This window comes from Myiozetetes cayanensis, unplaced genomic scaffold (genome assembly GCF_022539395.1).
Source record: "Myiozetetes cayanensis isolate MyiCay16 unplaced genomic scaffold, myiCay2020 scf4, whole genome shotgun sequence".
NCBI classification, from domain to species: domain Eukaryota; kingdom Metazoa; phylum Chordata; class Aves; order Passeriformes; family Tyrannidae; genus Myiozetetes; species Myiozetetes cayanensis.
This window is the reverse complement of record NW_026087631.1, coordinates 41,871,823-41,896,680: the sequence shown is the minus strand read 5'-3', so window position 1 is coordinate 41,896,680 and position 24,858 is coordinate 41,871,823. Positions and strand designations below refer to the sequence as shown.

The 24,858-nt window shown below is 39.3% G+C and overlaps 1 protein-coding gene across 6 annotated transcripts in view; it reads right to left on the bottom strand.

Moving 5' to 3' along the window:
- The window catches only part of GHR (growth hormone receptor), a 155,550-nt gene that overhangs the window by 56,255 nt on the left and 74,437 nt on the right, over positions 1-24,858 (bottom strand). For 4 of the 6 annotated variants that reach the window (XM_050328481.1, XM_050328483.1, XM_050328484.1 and 1 more), the window contains 2 exons: positions 23,568-23,652; positions 10,077-10,156 (listed from right to left, as the gene is read on the bottom strand). In XM_050328481.1, coding sequence (XP_050184438.1) covers positions 10,077-10,146 — 70 coding nt within the window. In that variant the 5' untranslated portion in view covers positions 10,147-10,156; positions 23,568-23,652. Of the gene's footprint in view, positions 1-4,350; positions 4,449-10,076; positions 10,163-23,567; positions 23,653-24,858 lie in introns of those variants that run through there. The other 2 variants (XM_050328485.1, XM_050328480.1) reach the window with 2 other exon arrangements.

Below are 24,858 nucleotides of genomic sequence, written 5' to 3'. Positions count from 1 at the left end.
CTGAGGGGATAAGATAACATGTTAGATTTGGAGGTCTGCAAGGAGAATATAGTTATTTTGAGATGGTCAGAACTTCTGGAAAGAAACCCTCACCTCCTGCAGAACACTAACTGGAAGCTGTCACTCACTTATCACAACAAAACATTCACAAGATTGCACCGCAACAAACGTGCCAGGTTCTGTAACACATGTTCTTCCTGGTCAAAAACAAATGTTTCTTGACTCAGGGAAGAAAGAAAGGACAACCCAGAGAAAAATCTACTTTAACTTATGATCAGTGTTCACACTCTTGGAAAAGTAATAAACATAATAGCAGCTGGGTGTTTTGGGCAATGACATGGAATTCTGATGGTTTTGTCTCTGTTACATCTCTTAACATGAAGTCTCTGTGAGGAGGGCTCTTGCAGTATTATTGCAAGTATTTTTGTAGACAAGGATGGAACTCTACTTAACTGGCTTGGCCAGGAATGAGAGGTTTAACAAACTCAGCTGTGACAGCTGGATAGCCTGAAAAGATCTCAGTGCACTGTTTTAAGAGTGAGCTCTTGCCTTCTACCTCTGTGAAGTACAGCAAGACTTTAATTTTTCTGTTTCACTTCTACAGCTCCCTATTGTGCAAATGCTATGGAATCAGAAAGGAGAGATAATAAATTATTGATCTCACACCCATTTCACTACTTGTGGAGCTGCCCTAGATGATGCTTTTTTTCCTGTGAAGTGGCTTGATAGATCTTCACAGCATGAAGAGCTAAGCTCTGCAGTTAGGTGGAGAAATCCTTGGATAGCAGGGCAATTTCAGACAAGGTAGTTCCAGTCAAAGCTAACTCAATTAGTTAGCAAGACCAAACATTCCCTACAAATCCACTGAAACTACACTGGAGAACATAACATTTCACTAGAAATAAATTATGTTGTTTATATACACATTATGTACACGTTTATGACAGCATTTCTTATCATTTTTCTCCAGTGTTTTACATCCTATTTTTTAATAAACCACTCATATTTCCTTTGCCCTTTGAAATAAATGGACTTAATTAAGTTGTGGAGAATAATCAGACCAGTGACTTATACTTCCAAACACCTCACTGTGATGAACCCCAAATATCAACACATAGACTATGACAGAAAATACTGTGTTACGCTCCACCCTCAAACATTTCTGGTGCAGAAGCCCTCTAAAATAGACACTAAGAACCTGAAAAGGCATTTCTTCTCCTTGCCAAACCATGAACTACTAATAATTTCCAATCCTTAAATAATTACTTTCAACTTCCAGAAAAACACTTCACTGCAAGAAATGATCAACCCAGGATATATACAAGTGGATTAAAACAGATGGTTTGAATTACAACCTATATAACAGTAACTATAGTTGACATCAGCATTTTCATTGGATTAATTATATTGACTATTAACTATTTTATCACTATAGCAAATAATAAATAGACCATGTGAACATTTATAGTTATTACCTACATTTGCTTCCCTAACACTTGTAATTTCCTGTTCAAAGTCAAATTATCCCATTATTCTTTGTTCTGTGTTTCAGTGATGAAGAGACCAAACACAAATTCACAGGGCATAATGACATTATTTTACTTCTACGTGTTCTTGTTGAAGATTTCATATTTATTAAACATTATCTGTTTTTCCTGTTTCACAGTAGGCATGGGTGGCAAACACTAAGCATCTTTTAAAAGTAACATGACACATGGTGTTTGCCCATCAGGTACCTACTCGTTCTGTTTATTTTGTCTTTACAAACTGAAAAACAGAGGGGTCTAGCAGATTCAAGGATAAACTCTTGATCCAAGTGAGTTTTCAAATTTGCTTCTTAAGTTTCTGTGCCAGCCCTAAAGCCAAGACTACACATTTCTAGGGGAGTAAAAAACAAATAAAATGCCAAACCAAATACAAGATAAACATTTCCTTTCAGCATGTTTCTCTGAATATGCTCAGGGTAACAGCTTGGGACTGCCCACAGAAGACACACTTCTTGGTCTGGGTGAATCTTTCACAATTCCCCAGGGAGACCTCACTCCACCATTCCATCAGTGTAGTGCCAGGCATTTGTACACATGGCTGCAGGGCTCCAGCAGCCCCCACTCACATCCTCGTTTTTCATTCCCCTGGCACCGTGCAGAACTGCACTGGTTTCCATCCTGTCCTGCCACAGAGCTCTCCTAAAAAGAACAGATCTTGATTTAATTTCTGCCTGTACAGTTTGTAGAAGGAAGATATCCTTGGATGTTTCTGTTTTGGGAGAAGTTAATTTGTTCCCCTTTCCCTTCCTTCTGATTAATTCTTTAATCCATACAAATTCTTCCATTTTAATTCCTAGCATTATTTTAAGAAACCTTTGCTATGCTGTTGTATCAAAGACTCTCACAAAATCCACATTGCAGGGACTTAACAACCTGTGTGTGTTGAAACATTTTTTTTTGAGTCAGTAGACACTGTCTTGTGAAAAAACATGACTTCCACTCTTAAGTGTATTTACCAATGTATTTACCAACATATGTTATTTTCAAGTTTCTTCCACCTTGCTTTGCCCAGACTTTCAGATATGCAATTTCCTTGAGTTCTTCTTCAAAACTGGTGTCAGGCCTTGCTGCCAAGGCTGACACAATGCAAATTCCCAGTTACACAATGTATAACCATTTCCTGTTGCATTATTTGAAACTCCAAGGAAAATCTCCGTGACCAATAATGAGAAAAATATGGGACTGGCATTTTGCATGGCTCTTTAGATAATACACCAACTTTATCAAGACTTTAATTATCTGTAAAAAAATACTGTATTTCTAGAAAAAGAGAGTCTTCACTGCATTATGCAAGATGATTTCAAAATCCCTAGCAGGGTGATAATTTGTTAGATGTTCTGCAGAAAACTGTGTAGTGCTGTCACTACTTAATTTTACAGCATGCTTCTACAAAGGGCGGAGATGGCAAGCAAAGTAGAGAAATCTCTGTTATTAAGCAGTGGGACTCATTCCAGGTTCTGAAGCTAGAGAGTCCTTACTGATAGTTTGCAGATCTGCCTCTCACCTACTGCATCATTCTTCCACAGTTCATTCTGGGCACCTCTCCAGTAGCACAGGAGGGAAACAGACTATGTCAAGTATTTTTATTCCCCAAGGGGAACCTTGACAAGGGACTTGCTGTGGAGGGTCACACAAAGACCAAGCTTCCCAAGAGTATCTCATTCTTGTTTCTCTTTCCATTATCAGAAGTACGTAATCACCTGAGTACCAGTACCTATGCTTGAGTGGGTGAGTTGCCAAGGTTGGCAACCAGGCGAGTCTCTGGAGCCCAGCTGACCAAGAACTCCTCAAGGCTAGACCTAGACACCCTTCAGATGGTGGCTTCAGTTCCAGAAGCATCCAGCTGTGCTGGAATTTCTGCTGAAACTCTGAAAATATCTGGTTCTGCTGCAGGTGGTGGCCAGTTCAAAGCTTTCAGAGCCCTCTCTGTGACTCAAGAATGACATCTTGTGAACTCCTATCCTAAAACAGTTACCCCTTCTCATGGCCATTTAATTCTATGCTATGAATATGAAGCAATGAGTGTGTACTTCACTGTATGAAATGATAACACATGTAATACGTTTTTGTAATATAGATTAGTGTTTATTTGCTTGAGCTAGTTTTCCTTCCTCTGATGCAGAATCATATTAACTTGGTGATTTGGCTAGTGCAGTACAGAGTGTTTCACTAATTCACAGGAAACACACAACTACATTTAAAATAGAAACCGAAGTGAAAGTAAAAACTGTAACTAGAAATTTTCTCACTTGTTAGCTTCTTAGATAGTGGTAACAAACTGCTATGCATGGTTTTCCGTCATTTCCATCATCTGATCTTCCTCGTTAAACACACAGACTTAATTGCATGTGTGGGTAAAAGTTCGTGTTTCAAACTGGCCTCACTCCCCCAAAAGCAAGCCACAAGTGGCCACCATCAGCCAGCGGTTCTGGGTGCAGCTCAGTCCTGGTAAAGAAGGAGCAGTTCTGGTTCACAGGAGGACCAGTGTGTGTACTGGTGGCTTGGCTGCAGGCTCTAAGTCCACTTGGGACAGCAAAGATGTATGCTGGGATCACAAGGATTGCTGCTGAGAGGGAAAAAGACTAGCCTCTCCTTCTGGCTACAGCAGGCACTAACTACTGATGCTTAGCTAATTCTTGCAAATAGCCTCAAGACCCAGCAATCAGAGGACAGCAAATCAGCAAGTCTCTGTTTAAAAGAGAAGAAAATACGATGGCAATGAAGAGCAATGAAGGGAATACATGCAATAGCAGGAATATTAAGGATAACAGAGATAACTGGATGGGGAAACTGTGGCATGTACCTGATTTTGCAGGATGTCTGACTGAAGCTGACTGTCCACGTGTTTTTGGCAGGTTTGTGGGTGAAGATATTCCAAGGCTTGAAAATCTTCTGTACATGCTGGAGTCACAGATACGGTTTAGAGAAAAGGACAAAGGAGACAAGTCTCTGCAACCCAGGTTGGCCTTTAAACCAGTGGATCTACTCATTTACAAGCTTCAACATAGACATTTAGGGACACAGCTTCAGGTCTGAAATGCCTGAAAAAGTTTTTATTTTCTAGTTTTCTTACAAAATATAGCCCTGTCTACAATTAATTTTCAGCATGTGTTTTTCACTCTTAGAAATTCCAAATCCTTTTCTGTTAAAGTACAGACAGACAAAGTGAAATCCTTTCTTTTCCATAAGAGAGCATAGATACTGCAACATTGGCCCAGACAAATGGCTTATCTGAAATATATACTACTGGCTAGGAAGCAAGAGCAGTTAAAGTAACTCAGAAGTGCACTTCCTTGGCCTTCCCTTGGATTTTTCTGCTAGTCATCAAAGCCATACCTAATCCCAATGGAAAGTGATGATGGAAATACTGTTTTGCTCTCTGCCAAAATGAATCTTCTCTCCAGCCGAAATGGCTTAGCCAGATCACAGTGGTATAACTTATGCTTCCCTGTGCCAAGTTTTCTGATTCTGGCTCTTGGAATGTCTCTGTAGCAATTTCTTCTACATAACGGAACATATTTCTTGCTCAGAAACACTTAAACTTCTGGAAATAGGGCAACTATTCTAAGGGCTTTGTTTGCAGGTGGAAGTTCTAAACCCACATTCTCGACAGTTCTGCCCCTGCCCACGTAAACCAGGATGCACTAAGTTGATCATGGTTTTGAACTTTTCAGGTTTTACTGCCAGCTCTGCTTGGATCTATGTTGCACACCTAGTGCACTTAATCGAGAAAGTAGGCAACACAGAGAAAGGCATAGGAAAGACACACCAATTAGAAGAATTAAGAAAAGAAAATGTCCACCATGAATGAATGACTACCAGCTATATTATGGCACTACTATTTACCAAGAGGAGGCAAGAAAGTTTGCAGCTTAGGCTAAGGAAAATTCTGCCCTTTTGCCCCTTCTTAACAAGACTAGGATAGTAATACATGCAAATGGGTCTACTCTTTCTGATTATCATTAAAAAGAAAAGAATACCTGAGAAATGGCTTGTCATTATACTGTCTGAAATCTACAAAATTTGAGATTAAAGCCAAGACTCCACACACCTAATGATCTTTTTTTTCTGAATATTTCAAGCCAAGCAATGAGGTCCCTGCTACCTCCTAACTCCAGGAACTGATGGACAAATTTCCCTCTCCTGGAAGAGAATATGCTGCCATTCAAAGGCACCATTTCTGCTTATTCTGATTCCGATAATTCATTCACATGTCACAGGAGTCTTCAGGCAATACATGTCTGCTACTTAACTTCATGGTGACAGCAAGAACCCAGCTACCTTCCTGTCAAGCCAGTGAGAAGACTCCTCATCCTGGAAGTAGCAGAAGACCTATAGCATGTGGCTGAGTAGTGGTTGTAACACTACCCAGAAGAAAGCATGAAGAATTATGCATATTCAAACAAGGCAACTGTAAGAATGAGGCTCAGTTCAAAATGGAGATACGTACGTTTAGTTCCCTTTATGCCAAGGAGGGCAAAATCCAGTTGCCTAAACATCTGTAGCATCTCAGACTGCCTAGGATACTCTGTCTGCCTTCCAGCTTCTACTTGAAAAGGCACAGATGTACTATCTGCAAGTTTTATTTAGATTTTTGAGTACCTAGAGTATATGCTTATGACGAATCTTATCCTTAGGTGTCCAAGCTCCCACTAGTCAATGGAGAGTTAGTCAAAACAGTTATTGGAACAAAGAACAGCTGATGGAGTTGATTTAATTGCCTGAAAGCAGATGGTCAGGTACATATAAGATGCTTGGCCTTAGGGCTTTTATAGAGCTCTTTCAGCTTCTGGCCACTCCAGAATGATGCAGATGTCCTGCAGATCTCCTGTTATCCTTGCCAAGACATCTGCTCAGGAGTGTCTTTAATGACACTGAAGTCCTATGCATGGGTTATGGATTCAATTTCCAGCTCTGTAATTGGAGCACTGATACACAGTGCACACACATATTTAGATAGTTTAATATGAATGTGTAATCCACACAAAGCATCAAAGTACAACAACAAACACTAGCATAACAAAACAACATTTTGATGGAAATAAAAATTAGATCTGATATATCTCAGAACGGAAAATAATTAATTCTATTTCTTACATAAAAGTTATGCAAAAAAGAATATTTGAGCACCAAAAATTCATAAAATAATTTTTAAAAATTGTGATGGGAAAACATAAATATAAAATAAAATTTAAAATCAGATTAAATGAACAATAAATTCAGGCTTGTATCTCTTTAAATTGTCATTGTACAAAAGCATTTTACTCAAACTTATTGTTATTGTCCTGTCATTAAATATGAATGTCTCTCAAAACCTGTTTCAGAGGATGAATTAACAAAGCTCTAATAGTCTGGAATGAACTTTGATAAAAGGCATTTCCCTCTTCTTTTCATTGGGAAGAAATTCATTTTGGAACTGCTTGAGGTTATGTATCATTTTATTAACTGGGACTAATTCCCAGTTTATTCCTCTTTGTCCTTATGTGACCTACACTCCTCAGTTGTAGAAAAGGAACAAGTAGGCAACATTACAACATTTATTTTGCTTCCTAAACACACTGCAGTCTGTGTCTGAAGAAATTTCCCTCCACCACTTCTAATGCCAGCAGGTATATTAAACCAAAACACCTTTGTGAATTATGGATATGTTTTTGAAACACCACAGTTACATTAATGTAAAATCTCGAACACAATTTACGTATATATACACAAATATAAGCTTTTATTTTTTTCCTGAACGACAATTAATTTTGCACAGATGTAGGTGATCTACCAGCACTCTTTCTTGTTCATGTACCTAATGAATTAGATTAAACTGAAGTGTCAAAATCATACAATTCCCCATTTTCAAAGCAACCTGAACTCTTAGACGCCTAATTCTGCTGACTTAACAGAAATCTGTGAAAATGGACCTTGTGCTTTCCAATTCTGGAGGCACAAAACTAATTTACTTGTGGTAATTACACACCTATTAGAAACTACCTTCCTATTATTATGGCCTTTACATTTTCTTCCTACCTCTGTCTCTGTTCTGCCCTTATCATCGTACATCAGGCATCTTGAGGATATGCACAGCATGTGGGTTCAGCATCCCTGGTAGAAAGCCTGGTTGCAAATCCCACACCTGCTCAGCTCTGAATTACAGTCAAAGACCTGCTTGGTCACATTCAGCATCACCCTCTCACAGACAGTAGGCATCCCTGTCACTTCATGCTAGCTGCAGTGTCAGTTTAGGGAGCCAGAAATCCAACCTCTTTGCAAGAGGAGAGCATGAAAAACAAGCTAAATAAAGGGAAAGCCTCCAGCAGAACTGGGCACCAGCCTGGAGACAGCAAATAGGTGATTAAATGTCCAGTATCTAGTCTCAAATGTTATGCAGTTGCCTGGCCAACTGCTGGCCTCACACCCTCAATCCCACAAGGAGGAAACATGTATGGGATTTCACCCTGTGTCAAGGGTGGATCCAATCCCATGACACAGAGCCAGCTCAAAGCATAGGCTCTTGTAAGGCTGAAACTAAGCTTTTTTTACTTTCCAAACACAAAAGCCTCCCTTGTACAAGTCTATATTATACTGGTTCAGTAACAGACTGAAATACAATTACTGAAGTGAATTCTTTAGAGAACCATGACACCAGAGATCCAGTCCTCCTGGCAGTGAATCAGATATGGTACAGGTATGGAGCACATTTAAGTCTGTGGGAAGGCCTCAGCAAGACTGTGCTGGGTAGAGCTCTGTAAGTGTCAGGATTCACCACCCGAGTGTAGCTGGATGCTCATGACGACTTTTGCAGGTATGAACACGTTCACATGGACGAAAAAAGAACAAAACATCTAATAACAGTTCTCATCTAATACTTTGTCCTAAGTCATGCATGAATAGCAAATGGGTGTTCTTACATGCTGTTATCTCAAATATTCCTGTTCAACTTATACTTTCTTGTCTGACATTCTCAGCTGAGCACGTACCTTACTCAGAACAAATGTGTTACAGCATTAGAAGCAAGTTAGTCATTAGAAATCACTAAACGAAGCTCTGTCCCCTTCACACATACAATGCTCTAATAATGTAACAAATCAGGACATATATATTTAGTTCTATACCTCATACTTAAGCACAGAAACAATAAAAATATTCTTAATTTTTTGGTTCTGAAGGTAATCTCGCAGAAGCTACTATTTCACCAGTATAGACAAAGTTACACAAAGATGACACTGTGGTCAAGTTTTATTTGTAACAGATTTTTACTGCACATCTGGACCACAGCTCATCTGCCAAGCATCATAAAATCCTCATATGCCCTTAAAACTCAGGAGAGAAATCAGTTGGTCCAGTAGACTACACTGGGGCAGGGATTATTTTTGCTGTTGAATGAATCTACTGTAAAATGCAGACACAGTGGGGGAAAGAATCAACTCAGGACACATTTCTTTTTGTTCTACTGACCATTCAGTAGTGGCAATGAACACAAGCTGGTACAGGTATCATATCTGGTAAAAGTTAAAGAAATAGAAACTTGTGTTTTCTCTCTCCAAACCTGTTAATAAACAAAATGAACTTTATGGAAGAATCACCTGAGAAATTCTCATTGAAAATTGTACCAGGCTTATTTGCTGTTTGCTGTGGAAGCTGTTTTCATCCCACTTTTTAAAAAATTACTCATCAAACTGCCGTCTCTGACTTGTTCTGCTAACATGGACTTTGGCTAGGCAGTCAGGAGGGGCACCTGCCAACAGAGCCACCTGGCTGCAGCTGCTCTGTAGCTCCAGAAGCAGCAGTGACACATTTGCATAAAATTAGTTATTATGGAAAACGGTTACTGTCTTTGTTCTGGAGACCTGAACAGGACAGAGACAACCAGGTTTAGCTGCACATCTTTACATAATCGGATCATAACAAGTGTAAGCAGATCAATCTGACACAACATGAAAGTTCCCACTGGAGTTTATGGGAATTTTTGTTAAATGAGTTAAAGACTAGTCCAGCTGGCTGGTTGAAGGTACACTTTTTTTTCAAATTCCTTTTATAACCACTACTCAAGAATTTGTAAGTGTATTTCTTATGAAACTTGTTCATATTGGCCAGAGATTCAAAGTGTACAGTCTTTAAATGTTTCCTCTGTGTGTCCAAATAGTCCTATACTTAAAATATAAATATACTATAAGACTTGTTAAGGAAAAAAACCCACTAGTTCATATAATAAAATGAAACCCCACACAATTATTTCATAACTTCAATGCCTGAGCAAAGAAAATCCAGATATCTAACACCAATGATGATCCAGCCTGCTTACACATCAAAAACTGTCTATGAAATTCACCTTCATTCTGCAGTGTTTCAATTTCACCCATTACATTTACAAAAGATTAACTAATGTATTTTTCAATTTCACATTATGTACCCAGGTTACTGCAATCAAGAAAGCTGCACAGTCATAAAAAATTGAATATAAAAATGGTGTTTATAAAAAATTTTATATATATATATATGTACACACACAAAGGCATGGAAAGGTATCATAAAACTTACCATCACTTGCAGAAAGTGAGTCATTTGCACAGATCAGTGCCAAAGTAAACAGCAGATGCCAAAGATCCATACTTCTAATTCTGTAATAACAAAAGGCAGTGGAAGAGTTTCTTTATAAACAAATATTACTAACATGATATGACAGTTAAACTATTATCTAGTTTTATTGAATTGCTGATTGGACTTAAACCAGAAGTATATTTAGTTTATGGTTTATTGCCTCATAAAGTGGTATATCATCTTGCAGTCTAGGACAGAGTATACTTAAGACTATACTTAAAAGACAACTGGCTTATGCATTTCTAGTTCATTTAATATTGAGAGAGGAAAAAGCCAAGTATTGTCAATCTCTAGACTGCTTCCAGGGAGTGGCCACATGGAGATGGATCCCAGTGACTAGGAGAGGTTAAGTGCAGAAAGTAGGAAAAGAACTGTACTCCTTCAGGGAACACACGTGTGATGATCCCCTTTCCAGCTCATGCTCCTGTGAAGCTATATTCATCTTCCCTTGACAAGTAGAACCCTTCTCAGGTCTACAGCTGAGATTAAAGCTGAGAGAAGTGATGCAGTTCCACAGGCCCACTCCCACACCAGAAATGGCTGTTGGCAGACAGCATGCCAGGAGCAGAGAGGGCAGCAGCAGTTGTGGGGCTGCAAGAATTAGAGTAACCCACGCTAATTCTCTGATCTGCTCCTTACTGGCACCCTGCACAACCATGAGCACCTGTCTTGGTGCCCCTGCTCGGCCACTCTGCTCTTGGGGGACTGCCCTGGAAACTGTCACACTTTCACCTGTGTCATTTCTGAGAGATAACCTTCTGATGGAGACCTGAGCACACCCACTAAAGCCTTTACAACCTCCAAGAATGCAAACCCTTAAAATCCTAGCATAAACCAACAAGCCTTTACAGCTTCCCCCAAAAGCACACTCCTCCTTTTACCTAATTTACCTGTGCTACACACACATATCCTACAACTCCATCACATGATCCTGTTTTGAGGCACTACTTTGCTCCTGCCATTATCATCAAAATCTGGGAATAACAATGAAGGGCAGAATCTGATCTGTGCTGGACTTGCAGACAGTGCAGCCTACTGCACAGAATTGTATCTTGCTCCCAAAACCTCATGAGGTGTCCACAGATAGCATGGGAAAAGCATATATACCATGGTTATGACCTGACCACAGAGATTATCAGAGATGCTGCAACACAGATGCTAAAGTGAGGACTGATGCTGAAACAAGTTAGGAAACAATTTTTTGTTCTGTGGCACAAAACTACCAAGATACACTGAAATCCCTACTCAGTGAGACAGCAGAGAGAGAAAATACTACCTCCACTTTCACATTTCACTGTAAATCCACATGACAGACCTTGATTCTACATTGGACTGTTTTCAATTAGAGATTTGCTGTCTTTATCTAAAAGGAGATTAAATCACAAGTGTCCAAACAACCAAGCCCACTGATGCGTAACAGTCTCTAAGTGCGTGTTACCAATTACCAACTCATGCCATCAAATCTCGGCATCAAAAACTAGTCAGTTTCTTAGTAGAGTTAGCAAAGTTTGAACCCTAAGAGAATAGAACGAATAACACCACAGAAAAAACCCCAAATCATTACGAACTCCAGATTTCTCATTCATTCATTCCGTTCACTACAAAACTTGAAAATCAGAAGGTATTTCTCACATCCTCATTAATGCAACTGCTCAATAATTCTCAGCATAGGAGGCATTTATTCAAACTGCTCTAGACTATCAACACCTAAGCCAAGACCTGCAAAGGCAAAGCAGGAGATGCTCCCCAGTGCACATCAGGACAAGGATGCCCAGCAGCACTACCCAGGCAAACTTGGGCCAGCCTAAGTAAGTGTGGGCCAGCTACATGGAGAGAAAAGCTGGAGGAGCTCTGTGGACTGACCAGGCAGGGACTAGCAGGGCTTTCTCTTGATCAAGCAGACATTGGTCTCTCCAAAGGTGACTCCCCTGTTCTCAGTGGACAGGGAGGAAAGGAGGGGTACAGAAGTGCCTTAGTGAGGATTCAGGGCACTGTGAGAGTGAGGCAGCCTGGGGATCAGGACCAGGAGCAGTGGCAGCTGCAGCTGCTGGAGTGTAGAGCTGGGGAAAAGTTAATAAAGCAAATCACAGGCCAAAAATCTTCCTAACTCTCAGAGAGAAGATTCACTGGCACAGCATGAGGTTCATCTAAGATCAGCTACATTTTCAGCTAGCTCAACTGGTCCTCCTGCTTTATCTGTACTTTTGTTTAAAGGATCCTTATTGTCTCTTTTTCATAAACCTTCTACAAAATGTGTCTCTGTATTTGCCAATTCCTCTCTTATTACACAATTTATTCACCTTCAAGGAGTCTTCCCTCCCCCTCAGCCTTTCCACTTTCTCCCTGAAGTTTTGTGTTCTCTTTCACAGGCCTGAGCACAATGTTACTCTATTTACAACCCTCCTGCTCTCTGCCTGTCACAGTACCCAGGCATACCATGATGCCTCCATATTCACATTTCCCTGTTCTCCCATGTCTGCCAGCCCTGCTAATCTTCCCACCACTCTTCTCCAAGCTTTCCTACTTCTTCCTGGCTAGTAACAGCACAAGAAAAGCCTGAACTCTCACAGGACTTCTCCTGTGAGACTAAATGTCATCAGAGTTCATCACTCCGAGCACACCATTTCATTTTCATAACCGCACCGAACAACTCCGTAGTGGGACCAGGATTGGCCCCTGCATGCAGCTGTCACAGCACAGCTATTCCCTCCATCCCTGCACCCCTGACTGGTGGCCATCTGAGCTTCCTTCCAGGAAGAGTGGTTTGACTGCTGGAGTGCCAACCCAGGAGCCTGGAAACACATCACAGAGGTCAACAAACATGCTGCACTTCAGTAAGGTCAGGCTACTGCAGTTGAAAACAATCCCATTCCAGTACTGCTGTTCCTCTTGAGCTAGCAGACTTGTTTACATACCTGCATGAAGTGAACTCCATCAGGAAACTGTTCCAGTTAAAATTAATCCATAAACATTTATTGTAACGAACCTGTTTGCTGACCGGGTTGAACAGGACTCGACAAAGACGCAGCCCAGGAGCAGAGCCAGGACAGCACAGACATGGGAGTGAGCAGCGAGTGTGGAGGGGAGGACACAGCTGCCCTTCCCTGCTCACCCTTCCCTTCCCTGCTCAGCCACAGAGCTCAACTAAAACAACTAGCTCTCTGAAACAGGGCACAGGATTAATCTGCATTCCTAAACCTCAAAGATTATCAAGGTTGCTGCTTCATCCCTCACCTTTTTACTAGTAAAATGCAGTATAGAAACAAATTATGCTCCTTCAGTGGATTCTCACAAATGCCACATCTTAGCAAGACAAAACAAAGTGTCTCTGCTCTGCCTAAAACCATATGGGATTCTCCACTGCATTACCCATCCAGACAAGTTGTGTCAATGAAAAATATCCAGCTGGTGTAGTCTGAACATACCCAATATGGACGTGATTGAGCTCAAATCAGTAACTTCTCTCATTTGAAAACATGGATGCATCAAGCTATGCCCTTTGTGCAACAGCCTCTGTAAAGGGCAAGTTGTGCTACATCCTTGAAGCTCAAACCCAGAACCCCTGGAACAGGGCTTGTACTCCACCCCTCACTCAGGCAAATGGAGTCTGTATGGGGTGTGAAGCACCAGGGACTACATCCGTGCATCCAGCACAAATATCAAAAAAGCTCTACTGGGCTGCAGTTATGATGTCTACTTCTAGTGGTATCTGAGACCAAGGGACATCCACACTACCACAGCTCCAGTCTTGTGCGAGAAAATCTGGTGCAAAGCAGGAGTTGCCCCATCACAACACTACTTTTGGTGGTTTAGAATAAATATTTTGAGAGAAGGGTCTTTTGAAGTGCTACCTGCACCACCATCAGACATCCACTGCCTTGCAGGAAGTTCCCTCACAAATCTGTCCCATAACCACCCCCTGCCCTTCCTCTAAGATGCTCTTGCAAACTTGCTGTCAACAATAACAGTAGGTTTCAGTGTCCAGAGGCTTCAGTGTTAACCCAGCAAGAGACAGCTTCTCTGCAAGTATTAGGACAAAACTGACCTTTCATAATCTAGTACTGTTTACCTCCCAACATCTACCTCATATACACATGAAAGACACATGCCACTTATAAAATCTCTCTTATTTAACAGAAAAAAAAATAATTCAGAGTTTGTAATATACGCTATTCCGAAGAATAATAGTCTATATCTTACCCAACTCTAGCAGCTTGTAAGAATGAAGAGAGCTAAAATCAGGGGAAAAAAAAAATTAAAGCAGCTGACTGTCTTCAAGCCAGCTGAAACTTGACCACAGAAACATTTGGCTAGAGGTCAGCTCAGGCTAATTGCTTCAGTATAGAAAGGGAGCCAGGAGTTATAAAAAGGATAAAAAAAATCGTGGCCCTTTTCTATAGCAATGTTGGAGGAGTAAGGTCAATCACAAGTGAATTTAAACACGACATCTCTCCAGTGGGACATGAACATAGCATCAACAGGCCCAACTGGGCTAAGATACTCCCTGAGAAAAGAAACAGTTTAGTCACAGCATACTGAGTGGTTTGCATCTACTCTGGTCAGGTAAAATGTTAACACTCAGAGCAAACCAAAATAATGGTTTTTGCTTATAAACAAAACTCATTTAAAGTGAGATCTTGACCTTCAGATAGCTCCTGAACCTGAAAGGACTGGAAGGAAGGAGAAGGACAAGGACACTGAACTGCACCTATGAAGGCACTTCTACTTTTGCCATCACCTTTAACACATACTCCAAATATGAGACTTTTTCTCCAAGTTACGTCCTCCAGTTTAGCACTGCTTGCCACAGCAGCATATATGCAGCTAGTATAGAACCAAAGATAGCCTCTGCTGCAAACCAAACCACAAAATTACTGAGCGAAGGTTTAATCTGAAGAGCTTTTCCATACATTGGTGTTTCATCATTCCATCATGTCACAAACTGGCAAAGGCACAAGAGTGTGTAGTGCAGATAAATATACACCAGCAGATCCACCATCAAATAAGATCAAGTGCTGAGAAAGAAATGGTAACTCCAGGCTCTCCAGGTCTGTCTTGAATCTTCTTTGTTGCAACTACAAAACAAGTATGCATGTACTCGTACACAATTTTTCTGGGTGAAAGGCCTTTATTTTTTACAGTGTGGACATTTCTTACCATTTATCTCAGGGCTGCAACAGTGACACCAAGGGGTAATCTTTCTGTGCTTGCCTGAGAACATTCACACCAGTTGGGCTGATCATGCATAGCTGAAATCACTTTGCTTGCTTACCCTCATTCCCCTGAGTTCCAACAGGATGTAGTCATTCTGCAACTGAAATTAGTCTCAGCCTTTCCAATCAACAGAATCTAAAACTGCAGTGGACCTAAAGTCTTCTTCCCTTGCTTGCTGATATTACAGCTTGATTAAGTCATCAGCAGCCCTTGGACAAACGCCTGTTTTTATAGAATCCTTGTCAGGGCTATATTTTATATATATATATATAATTATATATTTATATATATACATATAATTTTATATATATTATATATTATATAATTTTATATATATATATATATATCTCATCTGTATTATCTCAGCTGATACGAATAACACACCATTCACTTACTGTGTACCACTACCCTGGATATGAAAAGACCAAGCAGTGATATCACAGAAGCAGAAATTATGTACTTCAAATAAGAAAAAAATCCAAGAAAACCTCACAAAGGGCAAATTAAAAAAAAAAAAGTCCAAAACCTAACATCAAAAGACAGCCTCACTGGGAAAGGACTATAGCATAAAGCTGCATTTATTATGCGTGTTTTGATGCAAATTTGAAGACTATGAAAAGGTGCAGTATAATTAGAAACTAAAACTATGGACACGAGGCAAATTTGTATTATTAATTAGATCTTTACGTAAGTTAAATAATTTATAATCGTTTCAAGTGTGAAAGCATTAAAATTGCAAACTCAATCTATTAAATTAATTGCTCATTTTGGATTTATAAATTTTTTTTTCCCTACATAAACTTTTAATTTTGGAATAGAGACTGTTGAAATGAAATCTTCATTTCAACACCCGATTTATTTCTATCTCTGTTGAATAGGCACCTTCAATGCTTTTACTTCAGCTGGTTTCTTTTTCCCATGGATAGATGTGTCAGCTGATACTCTGCTTTAAACTGGTAACAGACCAAATGGTTATCAGTTCTTGGATGTGGTTTAGGAGTCCTTCAGTGAGTCCAGACTTTAAAAATTGTTCTGACCTTGTACTGAAAGCTATTTAAAGTCATACTCCAAAAACTGGGCTAGGAAGTCTAAGGATAGATGGGACATACGGCTATCAATTCTTCATTTACAACAAAATCTGTAATACTTTAACAGCAGTAACCTGATGGACTAGGTACAGAGAGAGACGAGATATTATTAGCTGCAAGACCAGTAGATTTCTCCATCAGAAGACAATTCCTAAAAGAGGATTGTAGTTACAATTCTAAGTTTCTACTACACAGATAGAAAATTTTGAATTTGCAGAAGACTTAATTGCTTGTTTGCTTTTCAGCCCCCCAAACAGACCAAAGTAGCAAAACAGATGCATCTCAGCTGAGAGAAATTGCAACATTTAGCTGCATATCATGTAGATGTGAATTGCTGAGCAGATACTCAGCTTTACATATAATTGTATCATTAAGGAAGAGGATTCAGGCCTGTTTAAGAGAATAGTAATTTTTTTCAGGCTACAAACACTTTCTCAGCTACAGTGGTAATTCTTCTGAGGCTTTTCCTACTCCTTTTTTTTTTTTTAATTAACATTTGGATAACAGTCATCCAAAAGACAAAATTCTGCTCTTTGCTTTGCTATTTGTATGATCAATTACAAAGAAAAATGAGAGATTTTCTCTATATGAGCAATTTGAATCTTTTTAAAGAAATGTAATACATCAATTTAATATCCAATAACATGTCAAGAAAGCAAAGGGAAATAGCTGAATCTGTATCTAGAGCCAATACCCTAGTAATCTGTACTAAAATTTTACTCAAAAACATTTCACTGAGATAATTATTCACACTTTACATAAAGAGATTAAGTGATTTTTCCAGTGCTGCAACAAAATTTCGTACCAGTATTAAAAAAAAAAAAACAAACCACAAACAAGCCAGTATCTTCAGTATCTTGCTAGCACCGAAGTTCAAATCCTGTCAGGACTTCATCAGTGTAGATCCAATCCATTAAAGCAGTGAAAGACACCTGATTTTAAACAGGCAAGATTATATATTTAACATGAGAACATTACTAAGTAATTCTCCTAGCACTGCCAGAGTTTAGCACCTCACAGAAATTATGAAGAATTTACAGAGCACAGGAATCGTGGTGGAAAGCAACCTAAGTGACATCACTGGGAGTTTAGGCTGGAACACGAGGGAAAGCAAACGGGATTAATCTCATGCTTAAAAATAAATAACCATCTTATATGTGCTGCTGGATCATCGATACACAGCAGCACAGTTCCACTGTTCCAGCTGGCATATTCTTTGCAAGTCTTTTCCTGTGTGCTAGTATCTGCCTATCACTCCAATTAGAAACTACTACCTTGGGCAAATATAATCAGTTGGGTTTCAGCACACATTATAAATACACATCTCATCTCTTGGAGCTTTTCTGTAACATGAAAACCCTGCTCCCTCTGATTTTCTGAAGTGGCTCTTTGAGACCTGGAAGGCAGGTTTGTTCAAAAATGCTCGGTTACTACCAAACTCTGTTTCAAACTCATGTTGATCTCAGGTGAACCAGAATTTGGTCGTAGATGAGCATTTTTGAACAAAGCATCCTTCATTTCTTCTAATCACCTTGAAGCCAAACCTGCCTTCCAGGCCTCAAAGAGCAATTGCAGAAAATCAGAGGGAGCAGGATTTTAATTTTAAATAGCATTTATATATAAAATACATTTCTTCCAGGAAAAAACATCTTCAAGCAGCTGTAAAATTTAAGTTCAAGACCCTGGTATTTACCCTAGTCTAATGGAATTACTTAACAGTTCATTACCATGGAACAAATTAATTACATGGTTTAATCGCATGCTAAATTATTTGTGTGCTTCTAATCAGATTAAAGACTACATAACAGAGCCTGCATGGTATTTAGGAAGTCATTCACTTTAATACTGTAGTAAGTGAAAGCTAGTAAATGACAGACAAAGCATTTCTGAGTGCATTTCTGGATGGCCACTCAGGACTCCAAGCACTCACATATTTACTATCAATTGGCCCACCTGATAAGGTTAATCAGCTTGATAAGTCTAACAGTAATCAATGCCTTTTAAATTAGTGTAGTTTTGTATGTCCTGCAGTTAATATCAATTTAAGATGTGATGTGTATTGATTTAATCTGCATCTGTAATATGCAGATTGAAGCTAACTTTTAGTATTGGTTAAACTAATGCAGTTAGCATGTGAGCACATCTATTCAATGCAACCGTTTCTCAAAGTAACTGCAAGCAAAATTATCTGTTTAAGAAGTTCTGTGTTAACGAGAAGCAGTACGATTGGCTTTCCATTGGCTCTGTCTCTTAAGATCATACCAGCATTATTTCCCAGCCCTATTCCTGTGGATTTGGTGCTTTAAGACCACACAAATCTGAATATATAAACAGTGAGCAATCACCAAAACCTAGCTTATGCATTCAGCAACTGCATAAACTACTTCGTATAGACATACAGATTTTGAGTGCGATCCTTAATTGTTGAAAATCAGCATGAAGTTGAAAGAAATACTGAATGAAACCAGCAAGGGGAGATGATTATTCAGTATTTTTAACATATTTTCATGAGGTAAGGAATAACTTGCGAAGAAAAGTTATCTTTCCTCAAACCTTTCACAAAAATCTTAAAATGCCTGTTAACTTCTGCCTCCATTTGCACTGGTAAGATAAGGAATACAAAATACCCAACTTTTAAGTTTAAAGCATGTTTTGATGAAGCATCTCACATACAGAAATAGACTATGCCCACACCTACTGAAGTGGCTTAAAAACATATGAGCGTTATTAGATATCATCCAAACAGGATCTCTAAAACCTTTATACTGGAACAATCACTTCTGATACACATTTTTATGATACAGCTGTTGATAACAGCTTTTAAGGCAAGAGTTGTAGGAGGAATGCAGTTATTTTTTTAACTGGAGATTTTTCCAAGGTTAGAATGCCTAGTTTTTCAAATATATGGAGGCTAACCAGCTTATTCTGTTGACTAGATTTAATGAAAGCCAAAGTAATGTGTAAACTGGGTACACTGCTTTATTTTTCATGGACTTCAAGTAACTTGTCTTCCAGATCCCATTTTGGAACATACCATGGCATTATTCCAGCCATGTCAATTATCACAGGTCCTGAAAGAATTCTTCACACGGAAGGAGCAGAAGTGGGGTTTGGTTGGTGTGCATGTGCTTGTACACATCGAGTGCACACACGCACACACACATCTTGGTGAAACCCAAAGGTGTAACAAGTATTCAGCTGATTATTTATATCCTCGTGAGAGCAGGAGTCTCCATTCTGTGAAGCAGATGAGGCTGGGTTAGCAGACAAAAGATCTGATGAGGAAGAAGTATGAGAAGCCTCACGGAAAGTTTTTTTTCCTCCATTGGAGAAGTCGGAGGATATGTGACATGGTATCCAGGAACAATTTGGAAATAAAAGTGATTATTAAGGAAGTGGAGACAAGTGGACTGCACAGTGGGTGATCAAGCCAGTCTGACACTTAAGGGGAATAAACCAAACAGCCATGCCTGGTAATTCTCTAGAGTTAGTGACCTATTAAACACTTACTAGTTTAGCAAGTTCACCTCCTAGTTAATTTTCTGAGTGGGCACCTGCAGCCAGCACAGCACTACAATGAAGCCTGTCTTCTAGAATGAGTGAGATAAAGGGAGATGCCAGGTTGCAGTTAAAAATGAACACTGGAAACTGACAGAGTTTTGTCCCGATTCCCATCGCTTCCTCTAAGAAAACCCTACCAATGAAGAAATTAAGAAGGCTCCACAAAATAAGCCATAGAAATAGACATATTAATTTTAAATGTAATTTGACAGATCTGTTTTTAGAGATGCATTTTAATGATGTCAAGAAATATTTTTCATCAGCAAATCCTGAAGCAGCCTGCAGCAAGAGTCAGTGGCATTATCAATTTAACAGACAAGGAAACAGAGATAATGGCAAGAAGAGAAGCTTGTCTGTATTTACACCACAGCAGAGTATGGCATGGACTGCAATCCTCTCCAATGTCTTACCTACCAAAGAATAATACAGTCTTGTAGATATACTGCCAGCCATCTTAGCATCCCAAAATAAAGCTGTAGTGGATTAAAAAAAAACCCCAATCAAATCCAAACCAACAAACTGACAGTTTGCATTAGGATGGAAAGAACTGCAATTCAGAGAAAGTCCAGCTCATCTGAAACACTCAAGCAACTAGCAATACTTTCTTAATAAGTGTATAGCTCTTTTATAAACAGTAGGAATGAACTGTGCTCTTTAGCTCCCAGTGTAGTGGAAGTAAACCTCTCCCTCTGCATATATCACTCCTCAAGTGTCAGAGAGAAATGCAGTGATTGTTCTGCATTACAACATTTCCTTTTAGACATCCTAGATAAAATATGCAAACTCTGAATTGATAAGCTCAAAATGAGATACTCTGCAACACACAGGTGCTACAAAAAACAGAGCTGATCAGTGCAAAGCTGGCTCGGTGATGGAGGGCACGTCCTCATCCACAGATGTTACGACTTCCTCATCTGCAGGAATTCCATCAAAACACCAACTATCTCATTAAAAACGTGAAACTTTGGAGCACATTCAACTCTTTATTAAAACAGAGTAGTGCATTCAGATTTTTCCACTGCTGTTATTGTTATTTTACACAGGACCATGAGGAAATAGATGTTTACAGATAAAATTCCCATGGTATCAGCAGCTGAGAGCCTGAGCCTTCACCCACAACCACTGTAAGAATTCCTCAGATTCAAACCCACTTTGTGAGGGCTACTCACAAAAAAAAAAAAATTCATACCAAATTAGATCCCACAACTTACATAAGACACACAATGCAATAACAAGGAGCAGACTAAAGCGGAGGACAAAAGACTGCAACTGGAGAGAGTTTTGTAAAACCCTGCTGGGGGCTCCCTGGTCTAGCACAACACCCAACTCCTCTGAAGTCTGACCAGCAGCCTTGCCTGAGTACCCATTTTTACACTGAAATAGGGAGTAAGGCTGCACAGAAACCTGTCACCAAGTCTTATGAACTGTCTCTCTCCCTTTAATCAGCACACCAGTAATCATCTTCACATCACTCAGCCCTAGGCTCTGAAAGGCAGTCTCACACGCATAACTATGTGTGAAAACTGTTGGTATAGAAGGGAAAAAATATGCCTATTCCTTTCTGTGGTTCTTATACTGAATAAATTTAATATCACAGGGAGCTTTATTTCTGGACAGATCAAAGATTTTAATTTTTATAAAAACTTTACCATGTGTAAAAACATTTTATTCTTTTTTTAAAGAACTCATTAAAGATGATACCATCTGATCCCAAAATATGTATAATACTTACCCATCACACTTGAATCATGTGTAAGCAGCCATGTTCACAATAAGCATGATGACTAACTGCTCTTAGGTTCTACCACGAAGCCTACAGCAGCACTAAATAAATCATTTCTGCATAGATTATATTTTCCCCAACATTCCTAAACTTGTGCAATATCACAGCAGATAGAGTTTTGAATTGCTGTGATGTATAAGTTACTCCTGATTTTTAGTTCACATATTGCATACAAGTTTTTCTTCAGCAATCTGACTTGGTAACAGGTGACCAGATTCATACAATGAAAAAGGGTCATGCTTAAATGCAAAGGGTTTAAACTCTTGCCTGGTAACACATTCTCAACAGCACATCAAATATGACAGGCCCTTGTGAATAACAGCATTTCCTAAGGATTGGGATGCTTTCGTCCCTTCTGAAAATTCAGAATTATTAGCCTTCATTTACAAACAGGAAACTGAAACACAGCGAGGTTACAGGACCCGAGTGAGTCTGTAGTGGAGCTCAAAAGCAAGGCCAGACCTCAAGTCCAAGCTGTGTGCTCCCAGTGCTAGGCATGCTTTTTGAAAATGCTGCTTGCAGAGGAACCGGGAATGGGCAATTTAGCTAGGGATCAACTGGCTTTCTGGGCACAGAAAGCCAGGAAAACACAGCACAGAAACAGTTTTCTGTATGGTTGTTTTCCCATGTTTCAGCTATAAAATAATAAAAAAAATTGTTTTTCAAGTGTGTTTAACTCTGTATGAGAAGGCATGGTACCACAACAAAGAGTACTTTGGTTAAGGAGGTCCCTAATCACTAAGTTACACCTACAATCATTTTTACAAGTAACTTCTCACTGTTCTGACCTCCTTATTTTCTTGGTGAAATTGGTATAAACAAATCTCTCAAGCAGAGATCCATGGTGCAATGAATGCATCCAGCATTCTACCATTTGGTTTCAGAAACATTAAGAACATGGATATAGGATAACAGGTTTTATCTACTGTTATCGTAACCAAAGCAAGAAGTATCTAGAATGTCTCTTCTATTTAATGACATCACGATTGTGTACTCTTAGACAGGAATAGCCAGTTCAAGTCTCATAAAACTGCTACAGCCCACAGATAGCAGCTGTAAAGTCCCATGCAGCAATTTAACACTAGATAACAGCTTTTTAGCTTCATGGTATGAGCAGTCACAGGTCTGAATCCCTTTCTGTGATGTTTGATCGAAATTTACCCCACTGCATTCTGATTAGGCTTTCAGTAATACACTCTAGATATGAATTAGAACCAATAGGTACATTAAAGCTACATGTTATTTAAGTGTCATTTAAACCATTATTTGTTATCTGCAATCTTTTGCTATGTATTTTTACCTTCTCCCTTGCTTGTAAAATACAGATTTTTTTCTCTATTTTCTTCACGAGTGTCCATTTACAAAGTCAGGCAATTAATACCCTAAATGACACTATAAAGGAGAACCAGCTCATTAAAATGCAATATAATGATTTTGCTCTGACAATGACAAACAGCCTTTAAACACTTCTAAGAGTGACCTAGCCCTCTGTCTCAAATGTTGGCTACTAAAAGTTGCCAGAAATGGGCCTGAAGCCATCCATTTAATCAGGATTGAATTTGATACCCGTAATTCACAGATCTCTATTGTCTGAGTAATAAAATACAACAATTAGATCCCAATCAGAATTTTGTAAACTGCATATTATAATTAACACCTCCTGCAGGAATGAATCATGGGATCTGTGAGGATTATCTGCAGGGCTACAGACTACTATTGATCCCTCTGCTTAGCCAACATTGGTAATAAAGGCACTCTCAGGTAAGATAAAAGTTATCACACTACCTCAAATGTCAGCAGGGGATGGATGATGCTTCACGCCTCCCTCAGCTCAATTGCAATCCGCGACCTTGTCCAGCCATCCCAGCACCTACACGAAAGCAGGAGAAACAGACAAGAGATGAGTTCTGAAACAGAAAAGGTCACCTGTGGTGGGAGGGCAACATAACAAAATCCAAATGGGTGTCCTGGCACTGCTCTGCCTCAGGGAAGGCCATCGGCAGGGCAGTCTGCCTGGCAGCCCTGAGCGCAGCACCTGGGCTTCTCACTCAAACAGCAGCAGTGGCCTGAAAACCCATGTCACTGAGGGCCTGCCAAGTTGCAGGACCCTGTGCTAACCTTGACATTAAAATGCACCAACAGAGATTTAAATGGCAAAGAGACATCAGAGCGACTGATCAACGCTCATTCTTAATGCACATTTCCTGGTGAAAATCACCTGCAGTGGAAGTAATCTCTGAGTCACCCAGAGGATGAGTAGTACCTCACTACTCCTATGACTACTTCATAGAATAAATTACAGTGTGGTAACTTATAAACTGGTAAATTTAAGAAAATAACATTTCCTTTTTCTCTAAAAGGATAGTGTCTAAATCTCAGGAAAATGGCATGCTGTTAAAAAACAAAAAAAGGCAGTACATCACTTGTTATGTTCAGAATTGCTAAGCACATAATCACCACCATGACATCTGGCACAGCAGCAGCACCCAAAATGGTTCTGAATTAGTAGTACTTCTGTTTAATTCTGTTTAATAAAAATAACATAAATTCAACATTGAAGGTTACTTCTTCCCAAAGATGCAAGTCAGCTTTTAAAATATTTTTTAAAACTCCACCATGGTGCCCACATTATTTGAATAATTCATAATAAGCTAGTTTCTAATGGGAGGGACTATGAAAAGAAGTCCAGATTTTACAGTATCACTCTTTAAATAACCAGTTAAAAAAAAAAAAAAAAAAGGCAGTCTGCAACACCCCACAAATAACATCTAAAGAAATACTGTGTACATTTGGACAGAATGTTCTAGGGCCACACTGCCATAGCTTTAACAAGACTTTAACAAGAAAAAAGTAACATTTTAAAAGAGGGTTTTCTTTGATTGAGTTAACACTAGCTGCAGAAAGAGCAGTAGGAATATTTTCGCACCCACAGAACTGTCTTCCTTTTATGTGTATAATTTTAATGTAAGGATAGATCACTAAATAATAAATAATGGAAAGCAAAATGTGGTTTTGAGTGAAAATTTAATTAGCATTTCTCTGGAATACTGCTCCAGTGCAATGTGTAAGAGGCTGT